Consider the following 26,260-nt stretch of genomic DNA (forward strand, 5'->3'; position numbering starts at 1 on the left):
TGTATCCCCACTACCACTGCTGCCGATGTGCGGCTTAGTGGCTTGAAGTCTACAGCTGCTTGAACCAGAGGTACAGGGCACAGGACTGCAGCTAATCCCGTTCCTGACCTCCATGCAGGAGCTGCTGGACTCAAAGCAGCGGGGCAGGGAGAGGCTGAGCCGGGTTCAGCGCAGCGGTGCGGCGGCCCGGGACCACACCGGCTCCGGGGGCTTCGAGGCCGTTGAGCGCGAGGAGGCGGCCCTGCTGTCGTCATGGGAACAGTGGGAGCGCGGCGCCCTGCAGACCAGGGCTGGCCTGGAGACCTCCCTCTCCCAGATCGCCAGCTCCGAGCAGGAGTTCAGCGTTCTGTCATCTCGGCTGGGGCAGGACCTGCACGACTTCGGTGCCCAGCTCCATGACTGCCGCCTCAGGCTGGCCCAGTGCGAGGGAAAACACAGTGGGGAGGAGTGTGTCAAGGCCTGGCAGCTGGCAAAGGTTTGTTTCAGATTGTCCGCATTTAAGCAGGCCCGCTTCGGGCCCAAGTATTCATATCCATTCTGGGAGATTTATAGGAGTCCTGCTTACACATGTTATAACACATGGACGACCAGTTGTTCTTATGTGTTCCTATGTTATCACAGGAAGGAAGGTCCTTGTATAGCTCGAGCTATACCAGTACCTTCCTGTCAGATCCTTATGAATCCTAAATACATTTGCCAGGATTCATCTGACCTCTCTGACATCCTCTGTCTTGTCCTTGCGTGGTAGACCTCGAACAGCCTTTGACAAGTCATCCTATAAATGCATGCACTATAGCGTATATAGCCTGAGTCGGAATTTATGATGGATGGGCATTTGAAATATGAATGCATAGACAGGATGGACTGTATGTGGTCATTGATCTTCAGGTATTGTTCCTCATTTCTGTCACTCCAAGGCCACGCTGGCGGACCTGGTGAAAGCTGAGCCCACGTCAGAGAGTTTGAAGACTCAGCTCAATGACCTATGCCGGTTCTCCAGAGACCTGGGCAAGCTGTCAGAGAAGGTGTCTTCCCTCATTAAAGAGTACAACAGGTACATCTTTTTTAATGTATTATGCGTTAAGCCCCTTTGGGGATTAACCGTGTGATTTGTAGCCAGCCACTGATGCCGACAGACCCGATTGTATTTCTTAAAGACTATGGCATGGCTTTGTGTTCCAGTCTCAGCCTCCAGGCCTCCAGAGGGTGCCAGAGTAAGGAGAAGCTGCTGGACCAGGGCTTCCGCTCGGCCTTCAGAGAGTTCCAGCAGTGGCTGGTCAACGCCAAGATCAACACTGCCAAGTGCTTTGACGTTCCGCAGAACCTCAGTGAGGCGTCCTCCAGCCTCCAGAAGATCCAGGTAAATGGAAACATACCTGATTTTATTAGTATTTGAACAAATGGGATTTTTCTCTTTGTCTTTTGCTGACTTCTTGAAAAATGTTTGTGCAATGTGTGTTGATCTTTCAGTTGATTAAAATGCTGATTCAAAAGTCTAATTTTATGATTATGATTTTATGGTGTTATGATTGACAGTATTCATATGAACTGTACTTGACCCCAGTGTGTGCTCCCTGTTCCCCAGGAGTTCCTCAGTGAGAGGGAGAAGGGCCAGAGCAAGGTGAATGGTGTGCTGGTGAGCAGCGAGCTGTTCACCAGCGTGGCGGCAAAGGACAGGGTGGAGGGCGTGCGGGCCAAGACCAACAGCGCCCGGGACGACTGGAAGAACCTCTTGTCCAACCTGCACAGCAGAGAGACGAGCCTACAGGTGAACCACTGAGAAGCATCTCTCCTCCAATGAAGATTGATCTGCTTCATAACCAATCAGGTGTTATTGATATCCTTCATAACCATTCAGATATTATTGATCATCTTCATAACCAATCAGATGTTGTTCTCCTCAGAACCTAGTATGTCAGATGAAGGACTTTGAGACAAGTGCCGAACCACTCCAGGATTGGCTGAACGTAACAGAGCAGGCGGTGCAGGAGAGCAGCACACGGCTCCATGATCTCGGAGCCAAGAAGCAGGAGCTCCATAAACTGCAGGTAATGTTTCCAAGCAGGTCATTGATTCTGGTAGTGGACCTTCACCCCACTCCACCCTGAGTGCCCGGATCACCCCTCACGACCGCCTTTAACCAGCTCTCCATTTCAACTTCCAATAGCTTTAGAACAGTTTAGAACCTCCACAATGATAGCCGAGGCTGTTTCCAGTAGCAGACACTAACTAACTAACTTTCTTTTTAAGCATTCCTGCCATTATGTTGCTCATATCTGCTGAGCAGTCAAAGCTCTCTCTACTCTTTAATGTCCAGTGTTTAGCAATGTCTGCAAAAAGAAAAGCCTTGCTCCATGCTCTGACCACCATCTTGCTCCTCAGAGTGCTTGGTTCAACTTGCCTTTGCAGGCCATTTCTCTCTTCGTTCACATGTTGCACACTGCTAACCCTCCAATGCTTCTCAACATGTTTAACTGTCCCTCGTGTTTCTTGTCTCTTGTTTCTTCTTGCTTGCATGCCTCCCCGTTAACATGCGTGTGCTCTTCCAGTCTGTGCTGGAGGAGTTAGCCTCTCAGGATGTGCACCTGAGCAGACTCAGGGAGAAGGCCCAGCTGCTGTGGGATGAACATGCTGCCGGCAAGGGCTTTATGCACCATGTGTCTCAGCTCTCCGCCCAGTACCTAGCTTTAACCAACCTCACTAAGGTACGGTATCGCCCGGCGCCCCTGTCTCGCCTATGGCCAATGTTCGCTAAGTCTTCTTGTCTTGTGTGCCTACTTGTCTCTTGCTCCTTCTCTCTCTTCATCTCTGTTGTTTTTAAAGATCAGAAGTAGGATTTCTAAGATAGGAACCGCAACACATGGCCCAAGTCCATTGAGCATTCAGGATAACCTTAAAACATCAACTGCATTGACTGATGACTTGTGTGAATGCGCACGGTGTATGTGGCACCGCCAGTTAATTTCACAGAGATAATACACAACTTTGACTTGCATATCCAGTTGCACAGAAAATTTAAAAAAATATTGCAATGTGTCAAGAATGTACCTACCATGCTTGTCTGTTAGTCTGTTAAAACTGAACTTGTTACTGGACAAAAAAATGTTTTTCGACACCCAAACTCTGCCCTGTGGATCTCCTCTGGAAGAGGAATCGAGTGACAGGAGCCTGGACGGAGCTCTTCCCTCTGCATTGTTATTTCACCTCAAAAGACAGAGCAAGAAGCAAGATGATAATATCGAAGGATCCTTTTTTATCAGTTGTACATTTTACAGAGGATATTCCAGCAGATAATGTTCCTGACTGAACATATCCAATACTATAAAACAGTACATCCAAAATACTAGGTTGTCTTGATTTGTCTGGAAAGCAAAACTTCTGGGATGATCACTACTGTTCCGCGGTTCTTGCAGGAAAAGGCTTCAAGAATTGACAGGATAGTCACCGAACACCAGATGTTTGCCCAGGGGCTCAAAGAGCTGCAAAACTGGGTGACCGACACTAGCCACATGCTGCAGACCTACTGTGCACCCACCGCAGACAAAAACGTTCTTGACAGCAGGATGATCAAACTGGAGGTAATGAGAAATTGTCAGTGGTGTGGAGGGAAACATTTTGGGATACGCTGTTGGGTAAACCCTCCATGATCATTAATGCTGCACTTCTTACATCCATGGTTCCCAGGCCTTGCTCTCTGCACGACAAGAGAAGGAGATCCAGCTTAAGATGCTGACCACCAGGGGAGAGTCTGTCCAGAGGAACACGTCGACCGAGGGGGTTCCAGTGGTGCAGAAGAACATACAGGACCTCAAGGACTCCTGGGATGCGCTGCTCTCTGCCTCCATTCAGTGCAAAAGGTTTCTTCGATTTTTTATGTTGCAATCTTAAGGCTGAAAATGTAAGATTCTTAAGTTTGATCTTACTTTTCCAGGGTTAAGAAGTAACATCCATTGGGAATAACATGAAGTTGCATATGATGCCGTGGACTCCTCGTGCTACCTCTTTGTCCTCTTCCTAAGCACGTTGTTTGATTATCTCTGCAGTCAACTGGAGGGATCCCTGTCTCAGTGGACTAGCTACCAGGAGGACGTCCACCAGTTCGTGGCCTGGATCGAGCAAGTGGAAGAGAGCCTGGAGTCTGGGACTAAACCCTGTTCGGAGATGAGAGACAAAAGTGCCGCTCTGGGCAAAGCCAAGGTAAAGAAAAGCACATACTTAAATGTCTATTTTCTTCTTCAGAGTACCTTCTTAATTAGATGTACTGTATATACTGAAAAAGTATCTTCCTCTTCATCAAATATACACTTTAATCCCCTTCTTAAATCTATATTCATCAAATGTAAATACTTTCTTCCCTCTTCGAAAGGATCTTCATCAAATGAATAGAACATTCACATCTAATTAGAATGATATTCGCCTTCTTAAAAATGAGTACTTTGTCCCACTTTCTTACTTTTTTTTCTCAAACTGTCGCACAGATCCGGCTAAGCCACCGATACATTACTTCTGAGAATTATGCTGAGGGCAAAGTCACCATTCAACAATATCTCGCTAACAGACCAGAGAGTTAATTGCTAAATGTATACACAGTACTTACAATTATAACCCACGACCTGTTTCCTATGATCGTTCCTAGCTGCTCCATGAGGAAGTGCTCAGCCACAGTGCCTTGCTGGACACCATCAGCCTGAAAAGTGCCAAGATGGCCGAACACTACGTCTCACAGCTGGAGCTGCAGGACCTGCAGGAGCGCTACAATGCTGTCAGAGAGAACGCCATGGTAACATAAGAAGCAGATATTACTTACTTTTGCTAAATAAGGCTAATGGGTAACTGTGACCAACCATCTATAGTTGGGAGTTGGTGTTTCTTAGTGTGCAAGCAAATCTTTAGGCACGTCAAGAGTCTGGCATTGTACCATTATTGCTAGAGCCAGAGGACTTCCTTTAAAATTTCCAAAGGCTTCCAAAAAGCATTTGTAGCTCAGGCTGGGCTCATTTGGGTTATGCGTTGGTGCTGACGAGGTGCTCTCCCCCCCAGATGGCGGTCGGTACGGCGGAGGAGCTGGTGATGTCCCACCACGAGTACCAGCGGGCCCTCCAGGTGTTCGAGGACTGGCTGGAGGAGGAGCAGGAGAAGCTGAGCTGCTACACCCAGCTGGAGGGAGACGTGGACACGCTGGAGGAGACGCTCCAGAAGCTGCAGGTCTCGAATGAGTAACTTTTGTTTCCCCCTACAGTTTGTTCTTTTTTTTCTTATTTTTCAAATGATTTTTTTTTTTTTTTTAACATATTGAATGTTCATCAAAAGCATATGATGTCTTGCTCCATGAACATCTTCTTCCTTATGAAATGATAATTTTTATCCTATTTCATTATACTTTCTTTCATTTAAAAAAGAAAAAATGTACATACTCATTCAGCGTCTTCAAAGTTGCCAAATTGACTTCCTCTTTTTCATTTTATATAACTAATAGTCCTTTGCAAGTTATTGGTGATGAATTTGGGGTGGCTGTTATGTTTGTAGTTATTTTTGTAGTTATTTTTCTGTTAATAATTGCATTTTCGATGATATTTTGTCCATTACGACATTATTTGACAATTGTTATGAAAGCTAAGGTTGACCCTCTGCTGGTGAATACAGGAACTGCAGCTGCACTGCACAGAGGGCCAGGCACTGCTCAACAACCTCCTTGTGTGCCGGGAGCTGGTCACCCCGTGGGGGCTGCCCCAGATGGAGGAGCGAGCCCTGGAGATGGCCCAGCAGGAGTGGCGGCTGTACCAGGCCCGACTGGGTGACACCAGGGCCCAGCTCAACAGCGCCCTAGCCAAGCTGCGGCAGATGGAGCAGAAATTCCAGCGACTGGACAGCTGGCTGAGGGGTATGGAGACCAAAGGACAGCTGCGTGGCCATCGCAGGTCCGACCGCACCACCAAGGACGCTCAGCTGGAGCTGATTAAGGTTTGTTGAATCATTGATCCAGATCATTGATCCATCCTTTGGTCAAAATTATGCTGTAGTCAAACTGTTGCTGTTGTCATAATGAGGTTGTGGTCGAAATCGCGATATGATGGTGTTGTGGATAAGCCGCTGTCGTATAAATGCTGCCGTTGTTGCAATGCTGCAGTAGTTGAAAGAATGCCATTATTCTAGTGATTCTGAGGTCTAAATGATGCCTTAGTCAAATAGTTACTGTAGTCAAAAGGAGGTGGTTGTCCAAATGCTCCTGTGGTCAAAATCAGGCCATTGTCGAAATCAGGCCGTAGACAAAATGATGTCTTCACAGATGTGCATCCATAGTCGATATTATTGCGTTGTAGATAAGCTGCTGTTGTGTAAATGCTCCCGTCATGGAAATTATTCCTCAGTTGAAATTCTGACCATTAGTTGTACTGATGCTGAGGTCCAAATGCTGCCTTACTCAAAATTAGGCCGTGGTCGAAAAGTTGAAAAGCTGCCGTTGTTGAAGTGCTGCCGTAGCTGAAAAGATGCTGCTGTTCTACTTGCTGATGTTGAAATGCTGCTTTGCTCGAAATTAGGCCATGGTCGAAATTATGCTGTTGTCAAAATGAGGTTGTTGTCCAAATGGTCCTGTGGTCGAGATCAGGCCATCGTCGGAATGATGCCTAGTCAAAATGATGCCTTCAAAGAAGTGCATCCATAGTCTATTGCAGGGGTCGGCAACCCTAGGCAAGCGTGCCACCACTGGCACGGGGCAGCATAATCATCGGCACACTTATTTTTTTTTTGATATTATTATTATTAAAAAATAATAAAATCATAATCATTACTACCGATTTTTTTTTGCACTTTATTCTGTTTGGGGCATTTCCTCCCAGTGCAAATATGTTTAAATTAGTTACAGAAAGCAGTGTTCTGAAATGGGATCAATTAATAGTTTTTGAACCTATGTTGTGAGTAATAGAGGAGAAAATATTTAAAATGGCGTGTATGCATCGCCTTCACATGGTTTTGCAAAGCTGTACATGTCTTAAAGATATTGATGGTTCCAACATTCTTATATACAGTGGGGCAAAAAAGTATTTAGTCAGCCACCAATTGTGCAAGTTCTCCCACTTAAAAAGATGAGAGAGGCCTGTAATTTTCATCATAGGTATACCTCAGCTATGAGAGACAAAATGAAAAAAAAAAATCGAGAAAATCACATTGTCTGATTTTTAAAGAATTTATTTGCAAATTATGGTGGAAAATAAGTATTTGGTCAATAACAAAAGGTCATCTCAATACTTTGTTACATGCCCTTTGTTGGCAATGACAGAGGTCAAACGTTTTCTGTAAGTCTTTACAAGGTTTTCACACACTGCTGCTGGTATTTTGGCCCATTCCTCCATGCAGATCTCCTCTAGAGCAGTGATGTTTTTGGGCCTTCGCTGGGCAACACAGACTTTCAACTCCCTCCAAAGATTTTCTATGGGGTTGAGATCTGGAGACTGGCTAGGCCACTCCAGGACCTTGAAATGCTTCTTACGAAGCCACTCCTTCGTTGCCCGGGCGGTGTGTTTGGGGTCATTGTCATGCTGAAAGACCCAGCCACATTTCATCTTCAGTGCCCTTGCTGATGGAAGGAGGTTTTCACTCAAAATGTCACGATACATGGCCCCATTCATTCTTTCCGTCACACGGATCAGACGTCCTGGTCCCTTGGCAGAAAAACAGCCCCAAAGCATGATGTTTCCACCCCCATGCTTCACTGTAGGTATGGTGTTCTTTGGATGCAACTCAGCATTCTTTCTCCTCCAAACACGACGAGTTGAGTTTTTACCAAAAAGTTATATTTTGGTTTCATCTGACCATATGACATTCTCCCAATCCTGTTCTGGATCATCCAAATGCTCTCTAGCAAACTTCAAACGGGCCCGGACATGCACTGGCTTTAGCAGGGGGACACGTCTGGCAGTGCAGGATTTGAGTCCCTGGCGGCGTAGTGTGTTAGTGATGGTAGCCTTTGTTACTTTGGTCCCAGCTCTCTGGAGGTCATTCACTAGGTCCCCCCGTGTGGTTCTGGGATTTTTGTTCACCGTTCTTGTGATCATTTTGACCCCACAGGGTGAGATCTTGCGTGGAGCCCCAGATCGAGGGAGATTATCAGTGGTCTTGTATGTATTCCATTTCCTAATAATTGCTCCCACAGTTGATTTCTTCACACCAAGCTGCTTACCTATTGCAGATTCAGACTTCCCAGCCTGGTGCAGGTCTACAATTGACTTTCTGGTGTCCTTTGACAGCTCTTTGGTCTTGGCCGTAATGGAGTTTGGAGTGTGACTGTTTGAGGTTGTGGACAGGTGTCTTTTATACTGATAAGGTGTTCAAACAGGTGCCATTAATACAGGTCACGAGTGGAGGACAGAGGAGCCTCTTAAAGTAGAAGTTACAGGTTTGTGACAGCCAGAAATCTTGCTGGTTTGTAGGTGACCAAATACTTATTTTCCACCATAATTTGCAAATAAATTCTTAAAAAATCAGACAACGTGATTTTCTGGATTTTTTTTTTTCATTTTGTCTCTCATAGCTGAGGTTTACCTATGATGAAAATTACAGGCCTCTCTCGTCTTTTTAAGTGGGAGAACTTGCACAATTTGTGGCTGACTAATTACTTTTTTGCCCCACTGTATTCTCGTTTTTTACATTTCTCACAGTGCAAATATGTATTTGAATGAGTTTCTGAAAATGGTGTTTTAAGATGGGACAGATGTAATTATAATTTGTAAGCCCATGTTGCAAATATAACAACCAAAAAAACCTTTAAAATGTTGATGCATGATTGTGGACTATATGGAAATAATACAATTCCAGGTCTTCTGGAAATGTTTTTGGTCGCTGTGTCATAATTCAGCTTAATGAATATATTGAATATATTGTTGCTTATGGCACACTCATAAACGAGAATATGTCAAACTGGCACAGCATGTTGAAAAGGTTGCTGACCCCTGGTCTATTGCATTGTGGATAAGCTTCTGTATATGGTCCCGTAATGTAAATGCTTCCTTAGTCAAAATGCTTCCATAGTGGAAATCAAGCCTTTGTCAAAATGCTGCTGTCTTCAAAATGAATGTCATTGTATAAATAAAATGATGCCATCGTAGAAATGCTGCCATGCTGTGGTATACATGCTGCTGGAGTTGAAATACTGCCGTAGTGGTACTGAGGCAGTAGTCTAAATGCTGCTATGATAGAAATGCTGGCATAGTAGAAATGATGCCATAGTAGAAATGCTACCGTAGTTGAAACAATGATGTTGTTGTACTGATGCTCAGGTTGAAATGCTGCCGTACTCAAAATTAGGCTTTGGTCAAAATTATGCTGTAGTCAAAATGTTGCTGTAGTCAAAATGAGGAGATGTCCAATTGATCCTGTGGATTGAAATTAGTTTGTAGTCGATATAATGTTGTTGGTGATAAGCCACTGTTGTAGAAATGTAGAAATGCTGCGGTCGAAATGATGCTGTAGTGTATTATTTTGAATTGAGTGTGGATATAGAGATAACGGCCATGAAGGCTTTGTAAGGGTGCAGAGTGTCAGCCTATTACAAAGCAATGTGTCCCCTACTAATACAACAATGTTATTGTGCATTCTTTCTTGGTTCAGAGCTGGCAGGAAGAGGTGCTTGTCTACCAGGAGGAGATGGAGGGCCTCAGTGTTCTGGCCCAGCAGGTTCTGGATGAAACCCACATCACTAGTCGGATCAGCACGAGAGCCACCCAGATCACAGCCCGCTACCATGCACTACTTCTGCACTTACTGGTACAGTAACTATAACGACCCAAAACACTGAGCTTTGTCCCACATGCAGACACCCGCTTGTGTGCATTGTGGCATAGAGTCAATGTTTACCAGTTTACCAGTACAAATGCCGTGTTGCCAGATTTGATAGACCTGAGCAAATTGATTCTATTAGGAATTTTAGGACGGCTTACGAAAAGCTTAATAAATACAGCAACATTTGTTCAAACACGATCGCAGAACAGGGGGTATTAAGATGAGGTTCTGTAAAAAGAGGGCAAGAACGCATTGGATCCTCTTTCCTTTGGTCCTGTAGGAGACCATCAAGCAGCTCCAAGAGGAGGTGTCTTGCATTGAGGATGCCCAGGGTGTCTTGGGCACCTTCTCTGATTGGCTGAGCATGTCCCAGAACAGTTTCAGCACCGTGGCCAGCTGCATCGATGTGGTGGACCGTGTAGCCATGGAGAGAAAAATGAAGAAACTTGAGGTATACCCTTGCAGCCATCTTGGCTCTGATGTGCCCTTTTCGCTATGCATCTTGATGCTGGTATCTTTGCACGAATTGATACTGTGCTCTGCATTCACATTGTTCAAAAGCATCATTACAATGTCACAAAATACCCCCAAATCCAAGCGCAGAAATGGAGATTGTGACTGGACACTGTGCCCTGGATGTTAATACTGCAGTTTCCACATGTGGTATCCCAGTAGCCTCATTTGGGAAAATAACATCTCTGCTCTCTCAGGCGCTGCAAGGTGACTTGGAGCAGGGACACAACTTCCTGAAGACCTTGCGGGAGAAGACCGACCGAGCCCTGGACTACCTGGAGGAGCGGGAGGCCGACCAGCTCAGGGAGGAGGTGGACGGCCGCCTCAGCCAGCTGGAGGAGCTGACGGTGGCCCTGCGCGCCCAACACAGCTCCCAGGAGAAGTGCATCTCCCTTTCCAAAGACTTCCTCGACAAGTACAAGGCCCAGTCGCACTGGGTCACCGACACCCAGAACCTCCTGGGCTCCGCCGTTGAGCCCAAGGCCGAGCTGTACCAGAAGAAGGCGCAGCTGGCCAAGTACAAGGTAGCTTAGCTCATGCTGTGCTTAGCTATTGTTTAGGTAGCTTAGCTCATGCTGTACTTAGCTATGGTTTAGGTAGCTAAGCTAATGAGTAGGTAGCTTAGCTATTGTTTAGGTAGCTTAGCTCATGCTGTGTTTAGCTATTGATAAGGTAGCTAAGCTCATGAGCATTAAGCGTAGCTATTGTTTAGGTATCTTAGCTCATGCTGTGCTTAGCTATTGATAAGGTATTGAAGCTAATGAGTAGGTAGCTTAGCTATTGATAAGGTAGCTAATCTCATGAGCATTAAGCTTAGCTATTGTTTAGGTAGCTTAGCTCATGCTGTGCTTAGCTATTGATAAGGTAGCTAAGCTTATGAGCATTAAGCTTAGCTATTGTTTAGGTAGCTTAGCTCATGCTGTGCTTGGCTATTGATAAGGTATTGAAGCTAATGAGTAGGTAGCTTAGCTATTGATAAGATAGCTAAGAACATGCCGTGCTCAGCTTTTGATAAGGCAGCTAAGCTAGTGAGTAGGTAGCCTAGCCCTTAGAGACTAAATGCACTTGCACACATTATCGAATACCTCCATCCTTGTTTGTGCTTGTTCATAGACTGTCCAGCAGACGGTCCAGTCCCACGAGTCTGCAGTGAGATCAGTGGTTGAGAAGGGAGAGGCATTGCTGGAAACTGTCCCGGACCCGACTGTCCGAGACAACATGAAGAGACTACAGGCGGACTACCAGGACCTCTGCACAGCTGCCAAGGTAGGCCGCAAGCCCTGGCAATCTTTGCATACAATCAGCATAGTAGGCCTTCGGTGTTAACCTAATGAAATAAGTGACACTTGTTTGCTCCCTTACCCAGACGCTAGGTTTTCAGAAGGACACTGAACAAGTAAACATGATCATAGCGAATGAGGATGTTTTAACAAATGTCCTGAAAAGCGGCAATGTTTTCCTTCTGCCAACGCGTATCCACAGTTCTATGATCCGTGAACGTACCTTTGTTGGCTAGGACTTCCATCGTCGTCCAAATGCCCGTTAATAGACAAAGTTAAAGAGTAGTCAAAACCACCCACAGAGGTCAGCCCTGTGCATTTGTCTTCCACCGAATGCTTGTGAGCAGGAGGCAAGCATCACCAAAACAGTCTACTAAAAGTACCTTAGTGGTGCACTCCCCCCCTCCCCTAGTTTATAGAACACAGCACCACAGTCCCTTTAGGTAACCTACAATGCATTTCCACAAGGGTTGTACACCCTTACAGATATAGATACTGAAGACATCAATGGATAATAACAAAAAGTAGCAAACACTGATTCATTCCAACCCTCCTAACCAAAACTTGGATGGTTGGGATAAAGATTTCATTTTTATTTGACAATACCCCATACCCTCTAGATCCAGTGTAGTCCCCTACCTTCTCGCTTGCCTTCAGTCACTCGCCCTGTGGGATGTGTATGAGGCTATGCTGTGATCTGTCTCACTGACTTGATCTCCCACCCAGAGCCAGGTGCTGAGCCTGGTGGAGTGGGTGAAGGAGCACGAGGACTACAACAGCGAGCTCCAGGAAGCAGACAAATGGCTCCTGCAGATGTCCAGCCGGCTGGTGACCTCGGACTCAATGCAGACCAGCAGCATGGAGATGGCCACCCAGCAACTGGCTCGCCATAAGGTCTGACTCCCCACAGAGTCCTGAGATAATATAGATCAGGAAATAGTAGTATAGCAAAAACTGTTGGAATCTAATATTACAAAAGAAAACGACAATGGATCCAAAAGTTGTGATAGCAGCTGTTGCCTGTAATAGGCCTTACTGACTCTTGTTTTCAATGGACCAAACCGGGATACCAAAAAGAACTGCCTGACAACAACTTTCTAAATATCCCCCTTCACTCACCTGGCGTTCCCAGGCGATCATGGAGGACATCGCAGGCTTTGAGGAGCGCCTGGGCAGCCTGAAGCAGAAGGGCGAGGGCCTGGTGGCCAGCTGCACGGAGCACGTCCAGGCCAAGATCAGCCAGCAGGTCCAGGCCCAGCAGCAGGGAACCAGGGACAGCTACTCTGCCATCTGCAACACGGCCCAGCGGGTGAGGGTCAGACCTGGGTTTGTGGTGGGGTCGGAGTAGATCAAACTCACACACACACGGTGCATCCTAACCCTTACTGAAGCCTTCTGCAGTAGACCCAGCTCACACCTACTGTACATTTCAGCTGGATGCCTACAGAATGACCTCACAAGCAACTACAGGCACTGTGACATCATCAGAGTGCTGTAGGGTTTTAAGGACCAGAGGCTGACCTGCTTAATGCAGCTACACCGACGCAACCCCTTTTCAGGCCCTCCTTTCTCAGCTTGTTGGTCCGCAGTGTTACCAAAGCTTGGCTCGGGATCTCGACTATCACCAGCCCTTTTCAAGCCCCCCTTACACGCGTTCTCCTCATGTGTTTTGTGTCCTACCCCTAACTTTAACCATGGGTTGTTGGTCCGCAGGTCTACCAGAGCCTGGACCGCGAGCTCCAGAAGCATGTGAGCCACCAGGACACCCTGCAGCAGAGCCAGACGTGGCTGTCTGCTGTGCAAGAGGAGCTCCAGCTCCACCAGCACCAGCCTCCCTCTGGACTTCAGGAAGCCCTCAAGCAGGTGCGTTCAGCCAGACGACCCCAGTGCCCTAAGACGCAGCCTTTCAGAGCGGCCACATGGCATCACGATGGAACCCGACAGGGCTGATCCAATGGGGAGCTTCCAAATCGCTTGGGTCCGTTGCCATGACAGCTAGAAATCATAACACAGCTGTCATGGCAATGGATCCAAGTGTTTGGACCCTATCTTCAGAATGTTTGGAATTTGCAGTTTTAAACCAGTTTGGGTCTAGTTTATTGTCGTTTTTGACAGGTTAAAACTACAACCTCTTGTATAAGCAAAGTAACTTTCTCATAAAGTGAGGAAGTTAGACAATCAAACTGTGTATTGAGAGCCATGAGCAGGCTGGTTGGTGACTGACGCAAAAGATAAGGGTTCCTAACTGATTTCAACCATGTTCTTTCCGTGTGTGTGTGTGTGTGTGTGTGTGTGTGTGTGTGTGTGTGTGTGTGTGTGTGTGTCTGTGTCTGTGTCTGTCTGTCTGTCTGTCTAGGTTAAACACTACCGGGCCCTCCAGGAGCAGGCCATCACATACCTGGACCTGGTGTGTTCCGTGTGCGACCTGTCAGATGACACTGTGAGGGTCACCGCAGCCGAGGTGCAGAGGATCAAACTCACGGTCAGAACACCAATATATACATACTTACATACATATATGCATGCATACATACATACATGCATACATGCGTGTTCACATGTGTCCCTCACCGTGCTCGGTTCCTGAGAGGTGTGTTTGTGTGTCCTAGATCGAGGAGCGTATGTCCAACGCCCAGGCCCTGTCTGAGGGCTGGAGGGAGATCAAGGAGCAGAAGCAGGATCTGTCCGGCCTGTTCCAGGACCTGGAGCAGCAGCTGCTGGCCTTCTCCCGCAGGCCGGCCGAGCTGGAGACCAAGATGGCTGACAACATGCTGTGCCAAGTCAAGGTAGGACACAGATATACCATTTGTCTCTACCATGTTGAGAGAATATCAGGCTAGTCCAGGTCTCTTATGACACACATTCAAGTAGAGTGTCGATTATTGTCTTGAAAGCCGTCACCAACACATTCATCACCACACATCCAACACAGAACAGTCAGCCCAACACATCCAACACTACACATCCAACACTACACAGTCAACACCAACATGTCCAACAATACACATCCCACACTACACTGTCAACACCAACACATCCAAAGCCACACATCCAACGCCACACATCCAACACCCACCATGACTTACTCAATCCTCCTCCCGTCTCCCTCCAGGACCTCAGCCAGCAGCTGCATTCCAAGCAGAGCGTTCTGACCCGCATGACGGAGAGCGTTGGCCGGCTGGCGGCCTGCCAGGACTCCCCAGAGCACGGGGAGCTGGCGCGGCTCAGCCACACCTGGCTGGAGCTCTGCCAGCAGGCGGGCACGCTGGAGGGCCATCGGCAGCAGGACCTGCTGCGCTCCCGGGACTACCACCGCTGCATCTCCGCCATGGAGGCGCTGTTCGAGCAGGTGTCCGTCGCCTGGGACAACCTGGCCAGGTGGGAGGCCTGGGCCGGCTGCCTGAGGGGGGGACTTGTGGTGCTGTGTTGTGTTGTGATATTGTGTAAAGAACACTTATATTCAATGCTATGTTATATGGGTTATAATATAAGGCATCCTACAATTAAACACGCCTGTCGTTGTTGACAGAACGGACGCCGAGAGCTCCTCGGAGCACCTGGAGGCCCTGCGGAAGCTGGCGGTGACGCTGCAGGAGCAGAGGGGGACCCTGGAGGAGCTGAAGGAGCAGCGGCAGAAGGTGGTGCAGCACCTCAACCTGGACGACAAGGAGCTGGTGAAGGAGCAGATCAGCCACTTCGAGCAGCGCTGGGCCCAGCTGCAGAGCCTGATCGAGAGGAAGATCCAGGACTCGGTGGTCACCCTGGAGGACATGGCCCTGGTGGAGGCGCGGCTCAGGGAGGCGCGGGACTGGGCCGAGGAGCAGCAGCCTGCCCTGTCGGAGGCCATGAAGATGAGCCCCCCTCCGGAGCTGGCGCAGAGCTTCCTGTTCGACCACCTGAGCGTGTGCAGCGAGCTGGAGGCCAAGCAGCTGCTGCTGGCCCAGGCCATGGCCGACGCCGACCGCATCCTGGCCCACCTCGGCTTGGACGAGCGGCAGCGGCTCCAGCAGCTGATCGCCGACACCCAGTCGCAGGTGGAGTCCCTGGGCGTGACGGTCGCCCAGCGCAGGAAGCACCTCAGCAAGGCGTTCACGGAGAGGACCCAGTTTCTGATGGCCGTGGGCCAGTCCATCACCTGGGTCCAGCAGAATGAGAAGAAGGCCCAGGCAGAGGAGAGTGTGGCACTACTGCCCGACGACCTGGCCAAGCAGGTGCGCACCTGCAGGAACATCCAGAGTAGCCTGAAGGCCTACCAGAGCGAGCTGACCTCGCTGTGGGCGCAGGGCCGGGACCTGATGAGGGACGCCAGTGAGGAGGAGAAGAACGAGATCCTCACCAAGCTGCAGGAGCTGCAAAACATCTTCGACAAGACACTGCACAGATGCGGCCAGCGGTTGCAGGAGCTGGAGAAGGCACTGACGTCAAGAAAGTACTTCAAGACGGACCTGGAGAAGACTTGCCAGTGGCTGAAGCAGGCTGACATCGTCACCTTCCCGGAAATCAACCTCATGAACGGCGACCAAGAACTGGAGTTCCAGATGCTGAAGTACCAGCAGATCATCGAACACGCGGTGGAATACGAGAACCTCCTCCTCACCGTGCAGAGGGCCGGCCAGGAGATACTGCCCACTCTAAATGAAGTGGACCACTGCTACCTGGACGAGAAACTCAACACTCTGCCCCAGCAGTACAACACCATACTAGCGCTGGCCAGAGAGAAACAGGAGAAGATCCAGCAAGCAATCCTGGCCAGAAAGGAGTATGCTTCCTTCATAGACGTCACTCACAAGGCCCTGAAGGAGCTGGAAGAGCAGTTCAACGACCTGGAGAAGCAGCCCGTGGGCCTCCAGACAGAGGAGGTGATCAGCCTGCAGGGCGACTACAAGGCCATCCTGGTGGACCTGGGCGACCTGGGCCAGGCTGTGGGGGAGCTCAACCAGAAGAAGGAGGGCTTCCGCAGCACTGGCCAGCCCTGGCGGCCCGAGGAGATGACCCAGCTGGTGAGCCTGTACAACGGCCTGAAGCGCCTGGTGGAGCAGAGGGTGGAGCACCTGGACGACACGCTGGAGTCCTTCGAGGACCACAAGGCTATGGCCATGCAGGTGGACTCGGAGCTGAAGGCCACCAAGGAGCAGCTGGTCAAGGTGAACACGGAGACCCAGTCGGCGGAGGAGCGGCTGAAGAACTACCACGCCCTGGCGGGCAGCCTGCAGAGCGCCAGCTCCCACCTGTCCCGGCTCATGGAGCAGATGGACACCCTGGCCACGCACGTGGACCATGCCGCGCAGGACGCCTCCAAGGAGCAGGTGGTGCTGTGGCAGGACGAGCTTCGCTCCCTGCAGGCGGCCGTGGGCGACCTGATTGAGGAGTGCGAGGACCGCTTCGTCCAGAGCAAGGACTTTGAGACAGAGGTGACGAGGACGCTGGACTGGCTGCAGCAGGTGCGCGACGAGCTGGGCTGCGCAGTCATCGTGGACGTGCGGCTGGAGAAGGTGCAGGAGGAGATCCGGAAGCAGCAGATCATGCAGGAGGAGGTGCAGTCGCGGCTGAGGATCGTGGCGGCGCTCAGCAGCCGGGAGAAGCAGAAGTACGTCAGCGCCAACGAGCTGGTGCCGGCCCACATGGACACCAGCCTGGAGGAGATGGCCAAGCTCCAGGCAGAGGTCCAGAAAGCTCTGAGCTCTAAACAGGTGATGGGTACTCCTCTCTAACACTTGTACATAAAATGATGGCTGATGCATTACTAGTAGAGGTGCTTTGGTAAAATCAGTAAATACGATGAATTTGTAGTTGGCAGGGTGAACGAAGGGAATGGGCATTGAGGTGACCAAATAAGGGTTCATTCCTGCTATGTTTAATTGATGAACGTTTGATTATCAGATTGTTTTATTATTTAAGATTGTTGAAAACATGCCTTGACCACTGAAATGTGGGGGTCATCCACCGGCAAATCAAGATGTGAATAGCGACGGCAACTCCCTCTCCGGCACCGTTAACCCACGCGTCTCCTCCCCAGATCACCCTGGAGCAGGCGCTGCTCCTGTGCCAGCGCTACCACTTCCGGATGCAGTCGGCGTGCGAGTGGTTGGAGGAGGCCGTGTCCTTCCTGCAGCAGGCCAGCCTGGGCGTGGACGTGGAGAACTACGAGGAGTGCCTCCGCCAGCAGGAGGACATCCTGTCCACGGAGCAGGAGTTCCTGCTGCACCTGGAGGAGCTGCGCGAGCTGCCGGGCCAGCTGGAGCGGCTGGTCACCCCCACGGCCCGGGAGCAGCTCCGCCTCAGCGTGGGCTCGGCCCAGCAGAGGGGCGTGGAGGTCCGGGACCAGCTGCAGTGCCACCAGGACGTCCTGCACAGGTAGGGGGCTAGCGCGGGGGCATCGGGGGGCATTGTGTTGTACACAGGTAGGGGGGTAGTGCGGGGCGTGGGATGGCGTTGTCTTGTACGCTGGTCATTGCTGTAGGGTCAAAGTGTCCATAGCGTTGTTTCTACTGGTGGTAGTCCTGTGTAACTCAAGTGTGTAGTGTATGGGCCTTAACACTGCCAGGGTTAGGGTTCCCATTAGAGTGTGTAGTGTATGGGCCTTAACACTGCCAGGGTTAGGGTTCCCAATCGAGGGGTTGAGAACAGCAGTGTCCCCCAAATGGCATACACATATATATTATAACTTCAGAAATAAATAAGAAAAATCTCTGATGTTGTTAGGCTTTGTTATCTATACGTTATACATACATAACTCAAAGAACCACTACTACTCTACTATACTCAAAGTACCATGCTACTTCCCTCTACTCAAAGAACCATGACACTACTCAGTAATATACTACTATTTCCTTTATATTATATTATTATAATGTATATAGTTATTTATATCAAAGTGCCAAATTGATTGTTCACCGGCAAAGGACAAAGTGTTTGTGACGAACGTTACCGAGGTCACATGGAAATGGGCAGCCCACTGACTGTATGAGGATGATGTCCCCCGTCCAGCTGCGTGGCCCAGTGGAAGGCCTACCAGGAGTCCAGGCAGACGGTCATCGAGCTCATGAACGAGGCGGAGAAGAAGCTGACTGAGTTCTGCACGGCCAAGGCCGGGACCAGCCAGGAGGCAGAGGACAAGCTGTGCAGCCACCGGGTACTGTCCCCTATTGTACTGTAGGTAGAGTCAGTGGTTCTCAGACTGTGGTATGCGTACCACAGTCTGAGAACCACTAATACTGATTATTTATACCATCCAAGTCAATAAACCTTATTTACAGCAAGCTTCAAAGTGCCTCATAGAAGATAGAAGATAGAGGTAGGGGAAAATTAAAGCTGACCAGAGTTGAAGACACGAAAGAGTAAAAGTGTAGATAAAATAAAAGGCACAAATGGGATGAAAAATGAAGTGACACAACAAATCAAACCGAGTACAACTCTCAGAGTTTCAACCCACGTTACCGTCTCGTCCATTTATAAAACATATACGGATAAATCAGCCAGGGTCGGTTGTAATTGCTTTGGGTTCAGCAGCTCCCCCGTACACATATAAACAAGCTGACATTTTGAACATAGAACTGGACCACACCCAGCTCCAAGATACATATCCATAGTATAGCATAGTATAGCATAGACAGCTAGAAGGCCACTGGTCTCACGTCGGCTCCCCTCATCCTCCTCCTGCTCCAGTCGCTGGTGTCCCTGGTGAGCGGCTTCCAGGAGAAGCTGAGCGGTCTGGAGGAGCAGGCGGCTCAGTTGGAGCTGGTGGGCAGCGACGCCAGCAAGGCCACCATCAGCCGCTCCATGACCACTGTGTGGCAGCGCTGGACGCGGCTGCGCAGCGTGGCCCGCGGCCAGGAGAGGGTGCTGGAGGACACGGCCCAGGAGTGGAGGACCTTCCGGGAGAAGGTAGGCCGGCGCCCAGCGAGCAGGGGACCCTCTCAGACCCACAACACCAAAACAGAAAGTGCACGAATTAACAAAAGGGTGGTTAAGCAGTAGCTGGTCACGGCGTCGGTGGTAGGCCCCATGGGGACGCATCATTCTCTCATCTTCTACCCCCCCCCCCCCCCCCCTCCTCAGTCTGCCTTCCCTGTCGTTCAATGAAGTACAAAATAATAAAGACATATAGATTTAACCACAATGTGCTTTTATCCAGTAAACCGCGTAGATCTTCCCTCACCTTTGCACACATGCGCAGGTTTTCATATTGTCTTGATTTTACTGTTGATATCTATCTGATATCTATATTCATTTACACATCCCCCCCCCTCCCTCTCCGCCGCCCCTCCCTCCCAGATGGGGAAGCTGCGGGACGTGTCTGAGGAGCTGCGGGGCCGCGTGCCCGACAGCGCGGTGGAGAAGGCCTCCAAGGCAGCGCTGCAGGGCCTGCAGGAGCAGCACGACCTGCTGAGCCAGGACGTCGAGCGGGAGCTGTCGGGCCTCACCCTGCTGCGGCAGTACGCCCTCAGCCTGCTGCACGTGGTGGAGGTGCCCTCGCCCACCACCGAGCAGGAGGAGCTGCCCAGCCTCAAGGAGATCCGGGCCGTGCAGGACCAGCTGGAGAGGTGTGTGGGGGTAGGAAGGAGGTGGGAGAGAGAGAGCCCATCCCAAAGGTGGTTCGGCCCGACCAAAGGAAATATACTAATTAGAAAACCTTAATTTACAAGACTAAATGAGGATTAAAATAACGGATTACAGTTCCATCAGTGACTGGGTCATTTAAAACTTGATCTTGGTCTTCCGTGCTTGTCCCCCCTGTAGTTTATGAATGCTATGCCTAATTCAGATTTTCTGATTCTCCCACCTTCCAGTGGCCCTCGTTCTACTCAAATACTAAGGAACTTTAATCTCCACTACCAAATGTACTGCGATGTCTGGGGCTCCACCCTGAGGTACTGCTGTGTCTGTCCCCCAGCCTGCTGGCCCAGTCCAGGGCCCGGCGCGCCCAGGCCAGCGAGGAGCTGCGGGAGCGGGAGGAGCTGGAAAAGGACCTGAGCGTGATCAAGGCCTGGATCCAGGAGACCCGGGAGCTGCTCCACAACCCCACCCCGGACATCGACGCCCTGCTGCAGAATCTGGAGGTGAGCGGACCTTGGAGTTCATTGAACGCATTTGGATTGTCAAGAAAGGGGTCATGAATGGAGTGAAGGTTTAGCAGAAACTGATTGAGGTTGGATAAATGAAAAAAAAGGACACACTCTACCAAAACAGAACACACTCTACACCCCGAAGGTGAAAACTGGTAAATGCATGTATTCATGAAAACCATTCACCCGAGCACCCGAGTGTAAACTATCTATAATCCAAATAGAAAAAAAGCTATGTGGAATGGAAAAACAAAGCAGACAGCTGGTAGAGTTGAGCCAAAACAGAGAGATGTTGCTACGTAAATAGGTACTTTATTTATATTGCCCTTCTTAGAACAAACAGTTACAAAGTGCTTCACATACACAAGCACAGAAAATGTAAATGACTAATAAATTGAACTAAAACTAAAAGTAAAGATGAGATAGGAGATATCCAAACAAAAAACAAAAGATGTGTTACGTGATCAACAACATTATTCTTATTGTCATTATCATTATTATACAAATCCCCCTCTGCTGATCCAGTTGTTGGTGAGGCTTTAATACACACATTAGGGTCAGGGTTAATTAGCCTTTTCCTGATTTTGTGGTGGGCAGGTTGTCCACAGCGATGTGATCACCTACCGTCAGAACGTGGACAAGGTGGCGGAGCAGCAGCAAACCAAGTACCTGGACCTGTACACCATCCTGCCGTCGGAGATCTCCATGCAGCTGGCCGAGGTGTCGCTGGCTCTGGGAGCCATCGAAGACCAGGTACCACCCCACCTTCTTCTTCTTAGGATTCTGCGCATTCCCATTCCAATTTTTTATATGTTTATATTTTTATTTAAAGTCGCAATATGTCAGATTGAACCCCTCTCAGTGAGTAGGCAGGAGACTTCCAGACTGCAGAAAAAGGGTTAATAACAAACTAGCATATGATGGCATGAATGGGAGGGGTTTCTGTGAGTGTCTGAGTAAGGCTCTTGAAAACAAAGAGAGGTACAGCATGCTAGCCAGCTAGCCAGCATTTTTTATTTGTAGAAGACATCAGTTATAGGATCTGATTTTATTGATAACATTATTGAAATCAATTTTGATTGGTGAATTGACAGCAAATATGTCCAGGTTATTTTAAGGTACGAGCTAGATGAAATGTAACGCATTGAGACTTTAAGATATGTATTTTATTTATTATGTTTTATAAAAAGTATTTTATAATAGTTTTAGATTTTACCATTATATTACTTTATTCATCCTATATTTTATCCATCCTAGAGACAGCCTCTATAGGAAATGTGTCATTGGCAAAACTATTGTCTGCTACGTCTCAGGTTCTGTCCAGAGAGAGGGAAATCCAGAAGACCAGAGACATAAAGGAGGACTTCAGCTCCAAAATCCATGATGTATCAGAGAAGCTCAAAGCTATCTCCGCTAAATTCAAGGAGAAGTCTCCGGACGTGGACCATGCCAAAGACGAGGTCAAGGTGAGAGAACTGAAAGTTATAGTTATAAGAGTTAGAACTGTTACAATGAAACTCCACCTGGTAAAAAAAAAAAAGGAATTAATACAGTTTCTCTTTTCTATTTTTCATATTCAGAGTCTGGCCGAGGACTTGGACAGCTGTGGCCGCTCTCTGTCTGAGCTGGAGGCTGCGATACAGGAGTTTGGTCGAAGGAACCCGCTGTTAGCCAAACAGCTAAGCGATACTACGAGCAAGCTGTCGGAGATCCACCACCATACCAGCAGGCTGGCCGACGCTAGGAACAACTGGCTTAAAAAGGTAAGCGCCGGACAATGTGATGAACATTTCATATCCAGGGAATTGAATAGATGTGAACTTAAGTCTAGGCGTGGCATGGCGGATTTAATATGATAAATTGTTATTTGCTTGGCCACACTGTTCATTGTATTAAAAAGCACAATTAAACGCAGTATCAATAGTTATTAATGTTTCATTTATATTGGAACTATCACTTCTGTTGATAATGCAGTGCATCCGTTCCCATGCCCTGACCTCTCTGGTGTCTGCTTCTCCCCAGGCTGTCTGCTACCTGGACGAGTACAACGAGATGCTGGACTTCATCCTGAGGTGGTCCGAGAGGGCCCGGAGCCTGGTGAGAGCCAACATCATCTGGAACTCCTCCGTTCATCTCCAGGAGCAGATCAGGATGTACCAGGTAGGGGAACTGCCCACATATCAAATGTTTGACTAAGTCACTTTTAGAGCACTTATCGAGCTGCACTTTATATATTTTTTAATTCATTTAATGTAAACACATTAATCTCAAAGCAACGTTTTTACTTTTTGCCAACCCTTTCTTATAGGTATTAATAAATGTCTTGTACTGTGTATAAAAAATATTCTTCGTCATTTAATCACACATACTTTTACTACTATTTGAAATAAATAATGCCTTTATAAATATGCCCACATCACATATATTATATCAAGAATATATTATAAAATGTAAAAAAAAGACATGAAAAAAATAAAATGAAAAAGCACTCTAGTGGCTGAAAATTACATATTCTATCTTTAAGTCACTTACCATTCGAATTCACTTAAGATAAATGTGTTTGCTACAGCTGGACTCTTTCATGTAACTTTTAAGTCATTTTGGGCCAAAGCTACACTTGGCCCCCTGTAATCTGTTCTAGGTCACTCCTAGGCCACTTGTAATGACTCCGTCTCCTGCGTTCAGGCGGTGCTGCGTGAGTCTCGGGAGCTCCATGGGGACCTGGAGTCCATGGCGGAGAAGGTGGAGCTGCTGTCTGAGGTGCTGCAGGTGGAGGCTCTGACCCAGCAGGTGTGTGAACTCAGCCGCCACGCGGAGGAGCTCCAGCAGAGCATCAAGACCCGGCTGCAGAGCCTGCAGGACGCAGACAAGGTTAGTACACGTCACCAACACAGTTATGATTCAGGCTGGTTATACAGTTAATAAACATTATCAATACAGTTATTACACAGGCTGGATATACAGTTAATACACACAAAGTAACTTTGAAAATACATTTGTTACAGTTAATACATGTTTCATTACAGTTATTACACATGTAATACACTATACACGCTTGTTACATTCAAACACACAGACCCTTCATCACCAGAGCAGGATTTGATATTCGGTTAGATGTACGATTATCTATATAGATTTACACAGGTAGACGTTAATAAAATCTTTCACCCTAACACCATCCCTGCGGTTTCCTCAGAGTATGGAGGCGCTGGAGTACGAGGTGAAAGCTCTCCACGGGGCCCTGGAGCAGGTCCAGACCACCCTCACCTCCCCAGAGCTGGCCCGCCAGAGCCTCAAGGAGCAGCTGGTCCAGCGACAGGTAACTATGGAGACAGGCTCACCACCCAAGTTAGCTCCGTTCTTAGCTAGCCTTGCAGGGGTTAACTGTTTGTATTCCTTGAAGGAGGATGGTTACGTATCTACCCTCGGACGTTAACCAATAAAATCCTCAATTAGTTTTTATTGACTATCTATGTCAATCATTTCATCTTATTTTCATTGACTAGTGTCGGAAAATATATGCCTTACTGGCCATTCAATGGTGACTTTGTCACCTCCCATCTCCCTCCCCATCACCACGTTCCAAGGGAAATCAAGTTCTAGAATTACATTTGATTGAATCAGATAAGATTCTTTAGGTTTGATCTTTACAACATGATTGTCCATCTGCATTTACAGAAAATGTTTTCGTGATATTCCTCACATTTAAATCCATAGCAACATTAACAACAATTTTCATAAACAATGTCAATTAGTATCAGTAATTACATTTGACCAACTGTGTCCCCAACATGTGGCCTGGTTCTCCACTACACTCTCTCTCTCTCTCTGTGTGTCAGCGTCTCCTGGCGGATATGGAGAGCTTCAAGCAGCTGGTGCAGGCGGTGCAGATGTGTCAGAGTGCGCTGCGCGTGCCCGAGGAGGTGATGCCCAACCTGGCCATCTGCCGCACGGCGCTGCGTCTGCAGCAGGAGGCCAGCCAGCTGCAGCACGTGGCCATACAGCAGTGCAACATCCTGCAGGTACTCGCTGCCCGCCTCATCTGCTGTCAAACTGTTTGGTTGTGTTTTGGTTTTTTCAAGTGCTTTTTCGTTTAAACCTGCAATACTGGCGGTTTCACAAGAGGAAAAAACACAACAAGGACAAGCTATAAAAGTTTAAAAAAAAACATAGAATAACACGGATACATTTGGGAGGTTGATTTATGAAAATTGACACTTGATTACTTGCTTCATTGAAGGTTTGAAAATGGTTCAAACTTTGAATTCTCTTAGAACCAAGTTTTTAAGCAGGTAAGGGTTCAGCGTCTTCACTCCAGGACACCTAACAAGGAGTCATGAATTGCGGATCGAACCCAGTGCCTCTCTGGGTTTGGAGTCGGGTTACCGCCCCCAGCCACTACACTGCCTATGGGTCGATGCTCCAACAGGATGTGGTGGGTGTTCCTCCCCCAGGAGTCGGTGGTGCAGTATGAGCAGTATGAGCAGGAGGTGCGGGAGCTCCAGGGGCTGATCGAGGAGGCCCACGGGGTGATCCAGGACCGGCCCTTCTCCACCAGCAGCATCCAGGAGCTGCAGGCCCAGATCATCCACCACGAGGTACACACACACTCAGTCACGCATTCACACTCCTTCATGGATTCACGTGGTCACACATTCACTCATGCACACATGCAAACATTCACACATGCACCCATATGCGCCTTATTGTGATGCTTGTAGGCAGCGGTTGTCTCATTCCAATGTCATCTGAAGTTGCTGCATTGTGGATCAATATCATTTACTATTGCAGTATTGTAATTCATTTGTTTTATTTAAAGATAGTACTAATTGCCATTTTTTAAGAGCGCACCAATATATAAACAAGCCACGGGTGTTGCAACAAATATTGCTGTTTTTGAGTTGGGGAAGTATGAACGTTTTGGTAATGACCATGGTCTGCATGGCAAGTGACTGCAGTCTATCATCCACTGACAGCGGCCAGGAAGACAGCGCGTTCAGATCAGTGTTTGACTTGATTCTTCATAGTGCTCATGGATGGACGGTGCGTGAAACCTGTCCCTCTGTGTGATTGTGAACAGGAGCTGGCCCAGAAGATCAAGGGCTACCAGGAGCAGATCGCGTCCCTGAACTCCAAGTGTAAGATGGTGTCGGTGAAGGCCAAGCACGCCACCATGCTACTGACGGTCACCGACGTGGAAGGACTCCCTGTGGGCCTGGACCACCTTGACGAGGAGAGGGCCCAGAAGGCCCCATCTGTCACGGTAACAGAGCAGGAAACGCATCAGCGCTGGATCAATCCATCGCTGCTTTAGACTAGCTCAATTGTTAGGACACGTTGAACAAAATGAATGAATTTATATTCCACTCACTCTTTGTCTCACTCTTTCTTTCAATTTTGAAACATACTGGTGGTTAACCTAAAGATGCTGTAAAGTTTGAGAGTTGAAAAGAGGAAGAAGAATGCAGATAGAGTGAGCTTTTGAGTTGTGAATGGGATTGACAGACAAGATGGATTCCCTGAAAAAGTCATGGAAAAGATTCCCTGATTGGTCAGAAAGCCAGCCCTTAGTGAGTGAAATGCTCTGTGACAATATCTGTTCTGTATGAGAACATTGGTCATCAG

The 26,260-nt window shown here is 48.3% G+C and overlaps 1 protein-coding gene across 1 annotated transcript in view; it reads left to right on the forward strand.

Annotated features, from left to right (window-relative positions):
• syne1b (spectrin repeat containing, nuclear envelope 1b) overlaps window positions 1-26,260 on the forward strand; it is a 125,657-nt gene that overhangs the window by 52,571 nt on the left and 46,826 nt on the right. Inside the window, 37 exon segments of the mRNA XM_079752688.1 lie at window positions 119-475; window positions 918-1,054; window positions 1,183-1,360; window positions 1,586-1,768; window positions 1,905-2,048; window positions 2,550-2,705; window positions 3,414-3,578; window positions 3,685-3,857; window positions 4,044-4,197; window positions 4,637-4,780; window positions 5,041-5,205; window positions 5,644-5,961; window positions 9,607-9,762; window positions 10,058-10,228; window positions 10,488-10,814; window positions 11,404-11,556; window positions 12,297-12,464; window positions 12,703-12,879; window positions 13,284-13,433; window positions 13,927-14,052; window positions 14,180-14,356; window positions 14,683-14,948; window positions 15,100-17,260; window positions 17,587-17,924; window positions 18,558-18,702; window positions 19,236-19,454; window positions 19,845-20,113; window positions 20,464-20,629; window positions 21,233-21,388; window positions 21,949-22,101; window positions 22,216-22,398; window positions 22,658-22,795; window positions 23,321-23,506; window positions 23,832-23,954; window positions 24,475-24,657; window positions 25,090-25,233; window positions 25,716-25,898. Of these exon segments, the coding sequence (XP_079608814.1) occupies window positions 119-475; window positions 918-1,054; window positions 1,183-1,360; window positions 1,586-1,768; window positions 1,905-2,048; window positions 2,550-2,705; window positions 3,414-3,578; window positions 3,685-3,857; window positions 4,044-4,197; window positions 4,637-4,780; window positions 5,041-5,205; window positions 5,644-5,961; window positions 9,607-9,762; window positions 10,058-10,228; window positions 10,488-10,814; window positions 11,404-11,556; window positions 12,297-12,464; window positions 12,703-12,879; window positions 13,284-13,433; window positions 13,927-14,052; window positions 14,180-14,356; window positions 14,683-14,948; window positions 15,100-17,260; window positions 17,587-17,924; window positions 18,558-18,702; window positions 19,236-19,454; window positions 19,845-20,113; window positions 20,464-20,629; window positions 21,233-21,388; window positions 21,949-22,101; window positions 22,216-22,398; window positions 22,658-22,795; window positions 23,321-23,506; window positions 23,832-23,954; window positions 24,475-24,657; window positions 25,090-25,233; window positions 25,716-25,898 (8,892 nt within the window).

The sequence above is a fragment of the Pollachius pollachius genome (assembly GCF_949987615.1).
Source record: "Pollachius pollachius genome assembly, chromosome: 15".
In the NCBI taxonomy this organism is placed as follows: domain Eukaryota; kingdom Metazoa; phylum Chordata; class Actinopteri; order Gadiformes; family Gadidae; genus Pollachius; species Pollachius pollachius.